Genomic DNA, 10,849 nt, shown 5'->3' with positions numbered 1-10,849 from the left:
GCTACATGTTTAGGATCCTGTGTGCTACTTTTCCACAGATAAGATCTACTGATTTCGGAGATCAGCTCTAAATTACTCCCCATCTGCCTTAGATTTGATGTTTACTTATTGTACCACAAAGCTGTCACATCCTCTAGCCTTTGGTCTTCCAAATGTTCTCAAGGACAGTAGTTTTAGTACCTTGCAATGCTATAGTGCAATAAACAGGGCTTAAGCAAAAATAAAACACTTTTGCCCTATTCATCACTATAAAACATCTTCAATTTACAAGCTTACCAAAAGATAATGTGCTGCTATACTGCAGAGAACTCGACTTCATGGGAAAACTTATTCTCCAGAAAGAAATAATCCCTGTTAAATGGGTGCACTCTGGCTGCAGCTGCATTTTTTTCCTTTGGCTTGACAATATCATCACAGTATTAAACATTTTTAAGTCGCTGTTCTTATTAAAGCAGCATTTTTAACCCTCCATTTATTCTCAGCCTTTCATTCTACTGTGTTTTCAAGGGAAATTTCAGTGCTTAGAAACAACAGGAATCTAACAAGGAAAGATAATATAGGAAATTAAAGAGGCTGCTAAACAGATTAGTCACTCAAATCTATTGAAAACCCAGGGGTTTATTGCCCCCTTGCTCCCTCCTACTCCCTCTGTTAAATGCAGGCTGTAGGCACTGCCCTGAGAAGCTGTGTGTGGGAGGAAAAGACAATGCTGCGGGAGCAAGTTCAAACACGTCTCCAGGAAATATTACAGAGGACAGGGAGGTTTTAGAGCAGCGTTTTGGAGACAGCACAAAAAGAAAAGGGAGGATACTTTTTGCTCAGAGGAGATGTAAACAGAGCAAGCTTAAAGCAGCAAATTAAAAAGAGCAAATACAGACTGAGGAAGAGGTGGAAGGAAAGTAGCTCAACTGCCATCTATACCCAAATTCTCTCTGTCTAGAGATTTAGAGACAAGCTTAGAAGTGTCAATAACCAACTTACTTGTTGGTTTGGGGTGTGTTTTCTTTAAACTTCTGCAACCACATTGCAGGTACTCCTGTGCCACAACCAGGCAATGGCTTCTGAGCAGCTGGCATGCACCAACCCCTGCGAGGCAAAGTGTCCCCAGCCCCTGGCCACCAGCAGCAACGAGCCCTGTGTTGTGACCTGCGGTGACTCCAGAGTGATCATCTACCCACCACCCGTCGTTGTCACCTTCCCAGGGCCCATCCTTACCACCTACCCGCAGCAAACCGTCGTGGGAGCCTCAGAGCCTTCTGAGGTGGCTTTGGCAGAACCCTCCACAGCAGCAGCTCTACCCCCAGAGGTGTCAGGGAGAATAGAGGCAGCAGTTGAGAAACTCGCCCCTCAGGTCATCGCCAGACCTGAGCCACGGTGTGCCCCAAAGTACTCCTACACTTATTCTTCCCAATGGACACATCCCTGCAACTCATATCGCTCAGGGAAAAGGTGGACATACTGAGCTGAGCCAGAGGCTGCAGAGAGCAATTTAAAGCAGCAGGAAAGGAGATGTAAATTGGGGTGGAGCTGCTAGGCACCAGCCTGAGTGCTGGGTGTTGTCTGCCTCCAGCTGAAAAGAATGAGAGCTGCAAATGCTCAGCACTTCGGGGGAGGGGGGAACAGGCACATGGGTGCGTTTTACTCTTCTTTTTTTTTTGCCTTTAGTTTAAACCTGTTATCCTCTGGCTTTCCAGTTTAGTCATCTGCTTCCATGGTGCTTTGTCTTATTTCAGTTGTGTTGTTGACACTGACTTTAGAGAGGAGACTTAGGATACTAGAAATTGCACAAAGCAACTGCACCAAAGGTGAAAAAACCCCACCATTTTTTTAATAGATTGCATCACTTTGATCCTGGTGATCAGCCAGAGCCTCGCTGAAACCCTGGAAAGATGCTCTTTATATTCTGTACAGTTTTGTTCCAGAATTGTAGAGAAGCTCTCTCTTTCCAAATAAATTTTCTGTACCAAACTCAGTCTTCTGGTTTTCATTACCATGGAATCATTTCCCCCTTTTACTTACCAATTCAATTTAGAGTGTGTTTAGGCTTGGTCATGGGTGTTCTACCCATCTCCTATGAGTGTAAATGTCATAAAACCCCAGAAATACTTTTCTACACAAAGCCATTAAACGTGTGGGGAATATTTGACACACCCCTGGATCAACTTGAGTCCCTGGAAGTTTCTGCTTGTAACAGCAGTCCCAGAAAGGGATTGGTTAATGCACAGCTCTTAATTTGCCAAGTCCATCAGACAGAGAAACTTTCCAGTACTTTGCCCAAAGCAAGACATGGATATCTGGGTGCAGCTTGGCAGGGTGGAGAAATGCACAGCCCACACACAGTCCTATGACTCACTGTGCAGAGCTTCCCAAGGCTACAGCGGGAAGGATGCCCTCTGGCTAGCCACAGATGAGAATGGACTAGCCACACAGCAGAGTGCATCCTCAATGAATCACCTTGAGCACTGACTGACTGCTAGGAATTGGGTGCAGACCACGAGTGGGAAATATGCCACTAATTGTGGTTTTATTCCACGATAGACCTCACAAAACAGAAAATGGTATTTCACCTTTGAGCTCTGCTCTAAATCCATTTAGGGACTGAGCAGCATTGCTGAGGTGCCCCTGAGCTCAGGCTGCTGTTCCCCAGGCTCAACAGCCCCAGGGCTGCAGCCTTTCCTCCTCACACACATGTTGCAGCCCCTCAGCATCTTGGCAGCCCTGCACTGGCCTCTCTGCAGCACTTCCCTGTCTCTCCTGAGCTGGGCAGCCCAGCCCTGGCCACAGGACTCCAGCTGAGGCCTCCCCGGGGCAGAGCAGAGGGGCAGCACCTCCCTGGCCCTGCTGCCCACACTCTCCTCATGCCCCCAGGCTGCCACTGGCTCTTTTGGGCACGTTGCTGCTCATGGTCAATTTTTTCACCCCCAGCACTGCCAGATTCCTCTCCTGGAGCTGATCTCCAACAGGTCACCCCCAGCCTGCTCTAGTGATGGGGTTGTTCCTCCCCAGCTGCAGAACTCTGCAGTTTCCCTTGGTGAACCTCAGCAGGTTCCTCTCTGCCCAATTCTCAACCTGTCCAGATCTCACTGAACAGCAGCACAGTCGTCCAGTGCATCACTTCCCTACCTTGCAGCCTGAAAGACTTTTCTGCAAGAATATCAAAGCTTCCACAAAAGTTTTAGCTAAATGAATTATCACCTAACATTTCACACTATTGCTCAGTTGTACACATCATTCCAGACACAGTTAAGAATGAATTCTGACCCCGAAAAATTGTTCATGCAATGAGGATTGTTTAATTCAGATGAACAAATGCAAGAGACAGTTTCAGAAATACACAAAACAACAGATAAACAAAGGATTCAAACCACAAAAATTGTGAGAGCCTCAGCAAGGCATAACCCAGAGCTCCCTCCCAAAGATTCCCCCTTCCTCTTGCAGGACAGGAGACTCAGGGGCAAGAGTACCAGGGCACACACTACTGGAGGCAGTGCTGTAAACATTAAAGCCACCAGATGAAATTCAGTGATATTACAACGTCCAAGTAGGTAAAGACTCCATAAAGTGCAAGTAATTATTTCCCACAGCCTAAATATAGGCTGAAAGTCTGCATGTGGGTGTAGAAGAGAAGAGGTGCTACCAGTAGAAATGCATGCCAATACTGCAGACCATGGAACTCTGGGATTTAGCAGGGCCCACAGTTGCCTCTGAAGTAGCTGCTAGATCCACAACCCCCAAAGCCTCCACAACCCCCATAGCCCCCAAAGCCTCCATAGCCCCCAAAGCCCCCAAAGCCCCCAAAGCCCCCATAGCCTCCAGAACCACCACGGCGTCCAGAGGATCCACCATAGCCCCCTCCAACAACGGGGGCTCCCGCTGAGCCAACAACACTCTGCTGGGGGAAGTTGCTGAGGATGGGCCCGGGGAAGGTGACCACCGAGGCCGGGGGCTGGATCACCACCGTGGAGTCGGGGCACTGCCGCACGCAGGGCTCGTTGCAGCTGTCAGCCAGCGGGGTCGGGGCACACACCCCACACGAGGTGGAACACAGGCTGGAGCAGGACATCTTTCAGGCAGGAATGGAGTCCTGGAAGTGGAGCAGGCATTAGGAAAGGGTGCAGGGGAGAGACTGAATGGAGAGAGGCTGGAGAGATCCCCAGGAGGCTTCCAAGAGGAGGACTTACCCAGTTGCTCAGGAGAGTCAAGTGGAGGCAGGTGGATAGAGGGCTGTGGAGCACTCAGCCCTTTTATACCTGTCCCAGGCTGCCTGGGGCATTGGCTATGGGGTGGTGACAGAAGCCCAAGCTAATAAAATCAAACAGACAAGCTTCATGAGACAACGTGTGATGCAGAGCATCACAAGGGGCATCCATCCATCCTCATCGGGCATCCCAGCCAGCAAATGCACCCTGGACAGCAAACATGGAATGGGAGGGACTCACCATGACCCACCATGACCCAAAAGCCAAGCCACTGCTGTAGCTGACCTCATGGCACCCAGAAACCCTGAGCTGTCTCTAATCCCCACTTTGCTTACACAGAAGAGTCTCGGGCATCCTGCATTAGGCTGCTGAGCCCAACCACAGCACACCCAGCAGCAGCCCAGCGGCATGCCCAGCACACTGTCTGGGTCTTGTTCCTGCCCTCAAGCTCCTCTCTGCACCTGTCCCCTCACACAGATCCCTGTTCCTCTCTTCTAGCACTGTTCATAGATAGAGCTTTGCCCTCTAGGTGACCCAGCTCTGCACATAGTGTGACCAGCAGGCGAACTGGGGAGGTAACCGTCCACAAGCCATGCAGTGGCAGGGACGTGCCCAAGGCTTAGCGATGCCCCTTGCACCTGGTACTGTGATCACCCCAGCCCTTGCCACCATGGAGACCTTGGTGGCATTTGCAACCTGCCCTGAGGAGGTGGGACAGCTTCCTCCTTCACCCAACCTCAGGGAGCCTCAGTTTACCAGCCTGTAAAAGCCAGGTAATGACAAGCGTGATGGCTGAGCCCTGGGTTGTAAAGCACTTCTGCAAGATGCCCAAGACTCACACACAGAACTGAAGTGGAGGAATTAGGGACAGCTCAGGGTTTCTGGGTGCCATGAGGTCAGCTACAGCAGTGGCTTGGCTTTTGGGTCATGGTGGGTCATGGTGGGTCATGGTGGGTCCCTCCCATTCCATGTTTGCTGTCCAGGGTGCATTTGCTGGCTGGGATGCCCGGTGAGGATGGATGGATGCCCCTTGTGATGCTCTGCATCACACGTTGTCTCATGAAGCTTGTCTGTTTGATTTTATTAGCTTGGGCTTCTGTCACCACCCCATGGCCAATGCCCCAGGCAGCCTGGGACAGGTATAAAAGGGCTGAATGCTCCACATCCCTCTATCCACCTGCCTCCACTTGACTCTCCTGAGCAACTGGGTAAGTCCTCCTCTCGGAAGCCTCCTGGGGATCTCTCCAGCCTCTCTCCTTTCAGCCTCTCCCCTGCACCCTTTCCTAATGCCTGCTCCACTTCCAGGACTCCATTCCTGCCTGAAAGATGTCCTGCTCCAGCCTGTGTTCCACCTCGTGTGGGGTGTGTGCCCCGGCCCCGCTGGCTGACAGCTGCAACGAGCCCTGCGTGCGGCAGTGCCCCGACTCCACGGTGGTGATCCAGCCCCCGGCCTCGGTGGTCACCTTCCCCGGGCCCATCCTCAGCAACTTCCCCCAGCAGAGTGTTGTTGGCTCAGCGGGAGCCCCCGTTGTTGGAGGGGGCTATGGTGGATCCTCTGGACGCCGTGGTGGTTCTGGAGGCTATGGGGGCTTTGGGGGCTTTGGGGGATATGGAGGCTTTGGGGGCTTTGGGGGCTATGGGGGTTGTGGATCTGGTGGCATGGGAGGAAACCACAGGTACCTGAGTGGCAACTGTGGGCCCTGCTAGATCCCTTCATGAGTGCAACCACAGATGAAGGAGAGCTCTGGAAAATGCCCTGGTACATCCTGCTATGACATCTGTGCAATGAAGTCTCCTTGGCATTGATGAGCTCCACAGCTTGGAAGCCTCATCCCTGCTTGGGCCCCATCTCTGCCTTCCTCAAGTCCTGCCTGAGCATCCCTTCCAGACGTGCTGCCCCTGGATGCCGCAGCCCCACGCCGGCTGCCTGCTCCTGCCGCACGGATGATGCTCACTGTCGCTCTGCCCGCTGCCAGCAGACTCTGCCAGCAGAGCCTCTTGTCCCACCTCCCTCCTCCCTTGGAACCGCAATAAAAGCTCTGTTGCATCGCAATATTGCCTGATGGTTTTTCTTCTCACTGTCTCCACAGCCAATACCCACAGGCACAGCCTTGGCTCCCTGGGCTGCCCCAGTAGCTCCCAGTTGGGGCCACCTCAGGGGCAGCAGCAGGAGCTGCCTGGCTTCCTCCTGCCCGCCCTTGGCAGCTCATCCTTCCTCTAGACACTCAGCTGCAGCAGGACCCTCATCAGCTCCTTCTCCAACTGCTTCTCCCTCTGTCCTCCCTGTCATCTCCACACCATGGGCTCCTGCTCTCTGCAGCTCTGGAAGAGCTCTTTTGCCCTACACTGAGTTCATTTGTTGCTCACATCTCATCTTTCCCTGGGGGTTTCCTTAAGGCCCAGGGCTGCAATCACTGGAATGTCTATAGAGATGCCCCATGAGAAAAGCCCAGCTCAGAGTCTCTTTGAAGACCACAGGTCTATAGGCAAGAGTAGGAGCATCACCCAGGAACTCCAACCTGCCATGGCTCCATCATCTGTACATTGCAGCACACTTGCACCACCTTCTCATCCTCTTTATGCTCCATCTTCCATTGCACTATGTAGGCATTTTGGAGCAGTCTCGCTCTCACTGCATAAGCAGAAGCTCATCTCAGTATTTGCTCTGTCACCTAATCTGCCTGGGGATATGGTTCAATCCAGGTATGAATGAGAATATCCCACAACTCACTGCTATGGACCAGACACATCCGGGTCATGGTTGTCCCTCCTCACACACCAGCCCCACAAGGAAACCCACACTACCACTCTTTCAAAAAGCATGAAAGTCACAAAAATCTCCTTCCAGCTGTCCCCTCAGCAGACATGTGGGGTCATCAAGTGAGCCAGGATGTGGATGATGGCTGAGACTCAGTGCAGCACAGTCCTGGGAGATTTGAGCATGGACAGATATAGAAACATCCTTGAGAGGAAAAGAGGACGTGCAAACCTCAGTTCAGGGGCTGTTATATATCCTGCCTGCTCCAGCCAGCTTCCTGCCTTTTTTCCACATCCTCTCTATTCACAGACTCAGATGAGACGTATTTTCCTGAGCTCCTCAGCAGTGACCAACATGCTGCTACACGTTGCCCTTCCTGGAGACTGTGGCTGGATCTGTCTCTGTCCAAGACTCTCTTGCCTTGCTGGAATCACAAGATCAGTGTGTGCGTGGGAAGTGAAGGAGCTCAGGGGGATGAGCAGTCCAACCTCCTGCTCCAATAGCTTTGTGCTGCCTGGGAATGGATACTCATGGCTGTTTCTTAGCTCTCATAGGAAGCTTGAGATCATTTGGCTGGATCTACCTTACCACTTCCCATGACCTCGCACCTCTACCTGGGAAGAGGAACAGGGTCAGCATGTGGAGCAGCCCTTTATATACAGTGGTGCTCCCTCCATTTCCCTGGGCTTACAGCTGTGGCTGTTAACAATGAACAACAGGAGATAATGCCTGGCATGCTGGTTTTGCAGAGGACATGGCAGAGGTTCTGCAAGACATCTTTGGCACTTCCAGGTATTGCAAGTGGGCTTTGGGAATGGAAAGTGTTTGTTGCTGGTAGGAGACCTGAATCAGCTGAGTGGGATATGCTCTACAAGAGCCACCTGGGAATGTCATCATGAGGTGCAACACACTGAGCAAACTGCCCAAGGTCACTACCGTGGGAGATCAGAGCAGCCCAGACTGAGATGCCTTGAGCTTTGGAATAAATGGAAACAAGAGGAAATGGTGAAGCAAAACCATGAGTCAACATTGCGATGCAACAGAGCTTTTATTGCGGTTCCAGGAGAGGAGGGAGGTGGGACAAGAGGCTCTGCTGACAGTCTGCTGGCAGCGGGCAGAGCGACAGTGAGCATCATCCGTGCGGCAGGAGCAGGCAGCCGGCGTGGGGCTGCGGCATCCAGGGGCAGCACGTCTGGAAGGGATGCTCAGGCAGGGCTTGAGGAAGGCAGAGAGGGGACCCAAGCAGGGATGAGGCTTCCAAGCTGTGGAGCTCATCAATGCCAAGGAGACTTCATTGCAGAGATGTCATAGCAGGATGTACCAGGGCATTTTCCAGAGCTCTCCTTCATCTGTGTTGGCGCTCAGGGAGGGATCTAGCAGGGCCCACAGTTGCCACTCAGGTACCTGTGGTTTCCTCCCATGCCACCAGATCCACAACCCCCATAGCCCCCAAAGCCCCCAAAGCCTCCATATCCCCCAAAGCCCCCAAAGCCCCCATAGCCTCCAGAACCACCACGGCGTCCAGAGGATCCACCATAGCCCCCTCCAACAACGGGGGCTCCCGCTGAGCCAACAACACTCTGCTGGGGGAAGTTGCTGAGGATGGGCCCGGGGAAGGTGACCACCGAGGCCGGGGGCTGGATCACCACCGTGGAGTCGGGGCACTGCCGCACGCAGGGCTCGTTGCAGCTGTCAGCCAGCGGGGCCGGGGCACACACCCCACACGAGGTGGAACACAGGCTGGAGCAGGACATCTTTCAGGCAGGAATGGAGTCCTGGAAGTGGAGCAGGCATTAGGAAAGGGTGCAGGGGAGAGGCTGAAAGGAGAGAGGCTGGAGAGATCCCCAGGAGGCTCCCAAGAGGAGGACTTACCCAGTTGCTCAGGAGAGTCAAGTGGAGGCAGGTGGATAGAGGGCTGTGGAGCATTCAGCCCTTTTATACCTGTCCCAGGCTGCCTGGGGCATTGGCCATGGGGTGGTGACAGAAGCCCAAGCTAATAAAATCAAACAGACAAGCTTCATGAGACAACGTGTGATGCAGAGCATCACAAGGGGCATCCATCCATCCTCATCGGGCATCCCAGCCAGCAAATGCACCCTGGACAGCAAACATGGAATGGGAGGGACCCACCATGACCCACCATGACCCACCATGACCCAAAAGCCAAGCCACTGCTGTAGCTGACCTCATAGCACCCAGAAACCCTGAGCTGTCCCTAATTCCTCCACTTCAGTTCTGTATGTGAGTCTTGGGCATCTTGCAGAAGTGCTTTACAACCCAGGGCTCAGCCATCACGCTTGTCATTACCTGGCTTTTACAGGCTGGTAAACTGAGGCTCCCTGAGGTTGGGTGAAGGAGGAAGCTGTCCCACCTCCTCAGGACAGGTTGCAAATGCCACCAAGGTCTCCATGGTGGCAAGGGCTGGGGTGATCACAGTACCAGGTGCAAGGGGCATCGCTAAGCCTTGGGCACGTCCCTGCCACTGCATGGCTTGTGGACTGTTACCTCCCCAGTTCTCCTGCTGGTCACACCATGTGCAGAGCTGGGTCACCCAGAGGGCAAAGCTCTATCTATGAACAGTGCTAGAAGAGAGGAACAGGGATCTGTGTGAGGGGACAGGTGCAGAGAGGAGCTTGAGGGCAGGAACAAGACCCAGACAGTGTGCTGGGCATGCCGCTGGGCTGCTGCTGGGTGTGCTGTGGTTGGGCTCAGCAGCCTAATGCAGGATGCCCGAGACTCTTCTGTGTAAGCAAAGTGGGGATTAGAGACAGCTCAGGGTTTCTGGGTGCCATGAGGTCAGCTACAGCAGTGGCTTGGCTTTTGGGTCATGGTGGGTCATGGTGAGTCCCTCCCATTCCATGTTTGCTGTCCAGGGTGCGTTTGCTGGCTGGGATGCCCGATGAGGATGGATGGATGCCCCTTGTGATGCTCTGCATCACACGTTGTCTCATGAAGCTTGTCTGTTTGATTTTATTAGCTTGGGCTTCTGTCACCACCCCATAGCCAATGCCCCAGGCAGCCTGGGACAGGTATAAAAGGGCTGAGTGCTCCACAGCCCTCTATCCACCTGCCTCCACTTGACTCTCCTGAGCAACTGGGTAAGTCCTCCTCTTGGAAGCCTCCTGGGGATCTCTCCAGCCTCTCTCCATTCAGTCTCTCCCCTGCACCCTTTCCTAATGCCTGCTCCACTTCCAGGACTCCATTCCTGCCTGAAAGATGTCCTGCTCCAGCCTGTGTTCCACCTCGTGTGGGGTGTGTGCCCCGACCCCGCTGGCTGACAGCTGCAACGAGCCCTGCGTGCGGCAGTGCCCCGACTCCACGGTGGTGATCCAGCCCCCAGCCTCGGTGGTCACCTTCCCCGGGCCCATCCTCAGCAACTTCCCCCAGCAGAGTGTTGTTGGCTCAGCGGGAGCCCCCGTTGTTGGAGGGGGCTATGGTGGATCCTCTGGACGCCGTGGTGGTTCTGGAGGCTATGGAGGCTTTGGGGGCTTTGGGGGATATGGAGGCTTTGGGGGCTTTGGGGGCTATGGGGGTTGTGGATCTGGTGGCATGGGAGGAAACCACAGGTACCTGAGTGGCAACTGTGGGCCCTGCTAGATCCCTCCCTGAGCGCCAACACAGATGAAGGAGAGCTCTGGAAAATGCCCTGGTACATCCTGCTATGACATCTCTGCAATGAAGTCTCCTTGGCATTGATGAGCTCCACAGCTTGGAAGCCTCATCCCTGCTTGGGTCCCCTCTCTGCCTTCCTCAAGCCCTGCCTGAGCATCCCTTCCAGACATGCTGCCCCTGGATGCCGCAGCCCCACGCCGGCTGCCTGCTCCTGCCGCACGGATGATGCTCACTGTCGCTCTGCCCGCTGCCAGCAGACTCTGTCAGCAGAGCCTCTTGT

At 53.6% G+C, this 10,849-nt stretch overlaps 5 protein-coding genes across 5 annotated transcripts; 3 read left to right on the top strand and 2 right to left on the bottom strand.

Annotated features, from left to right (window-relative positions):
* The first annotated feature begins 1,054 nt into the window (after positions 1–1,054).
* Positions 1,055–1,462, top strand: LOC133628310 (beta-keratin-related protein-like). The gene has a single exon (XM_062016173.1). The coding sequence runs from the start codon at positions 1,055–1,057 to the stop codon at positions 1,460–1,462; it is 408 nt and encodes a 135-aa protein (XP_061872157.1).
* A 2,220-nt stretch (positions 1,463–3,682) lies between these two features.
* Positions 3,683–4,063, bottom strand: LOC133628288 (claw keratin-like). The gene has a single exon (XM_062016070.1). It carries the CDS (start codon positions 4,061–4,063, stop codon positions 3,683–3,685), a length of 381 nt encoding a protein of 126 aa, XP_061872054.1.
* Positions 4,064–5,525: 1,462 nt separating this feature from the next.
* On the top strand, positions 5,526–5,906 carry LOC133628350 (claw keratin-like). Its single transcript, XM_062016285.1, has one exon. It carries the CDS (start codon positions 5,526–5,528, stop codon positions 5,904–5,906), a length of 381 nt encoding a protein of 126 aa, XP_061872269.1.
* Positions 5,907–8,330: 2,424 nt separating this feature from the next.
* On the bottom strand, positions 8,331–8,711 carry LOC133628349 (claw keratin-like). The gene has a single exon (XM_062016284.1). It carries the CDS (start codon positions 8,709–8,711, stop codon positions 8,331–8,333), a length of 381 nt encoding a protein of 126 aa, XP_061872268.1.
* A 1,462-nt stretch (positions 8,712–10,173) lies between these two features.
* Positions 10,174–10,554, top strand: LOC133628351 (claw keratin-like). The gene has a single exon (XM_062016286.1). The coding sequence runs from the start codon at positions 10,174–10,176 to the stop codon at positions 10,552–10,554; it is 381 nt and encodes a 126-aa protein (XP_061872270.1).
* The last annotated feature ends 295 nt before the right edge of the window (positions 10,555–10,849 follow it).

Source organism: Colius striatus, chromosome 29, assembly GCF_028858725.1.
Source record: "Colius striatus isolate bColStr4 chromosome 29, bColStr4.1.hap1, whole genome shotgun sequence".
NCBI classification, from domain to species: domain Eukaryota; kingdom Metazoa; phylum Chordata; class Aves; order Coliiformes; family Coliidae; genus Colius; species Colius striatus.
This window is presented reverse-complemented; position numbering and strand designations above follow the sequence as displayed.

What these genes read in the sequence shown, in the direction of transcription:
- LOC133628310 (XM_062016173.1), top strand. Translation starts at nt 1,055, where the DNA reads ATGGCTTCTGAGCAGCTGGCATGCACCAACCCCTGCGAGGCAAAGTGT.
- LOC133628288 (XM_062016070.1), bottom strand. Translation starts at nt 4,063, where the DNA reads ATGTCCTGCTCCAGCCTGTGTTCCACCTCGTGTGGGGTGTGTGCCCCG.
- LOC133628350 (XM_062016285.1), top strand. Translation starts at nt 5,526, where the DNA reads ATGTCCTGCTCCAGCCTGTGTTCCACCTCGTGTGGGGTGTGTGCCCCG.
- LOC133628349 (XM_062016284.1), bottom strand. Translation starts at nt 8,711, where the DNA reads ATGTCCTGCTCCAGCCTGTGTTCCACCTCGTGTGGGGTGTGTGCCCCG.
- LOC133628351 (XM_062016286.1), top strand. Translation starts at nt 10,174, where the DNA reads ATGTCCTGCTCCAGCCTGTGTTCCACCTCGTGTGGGGTGTGTGCCCCG.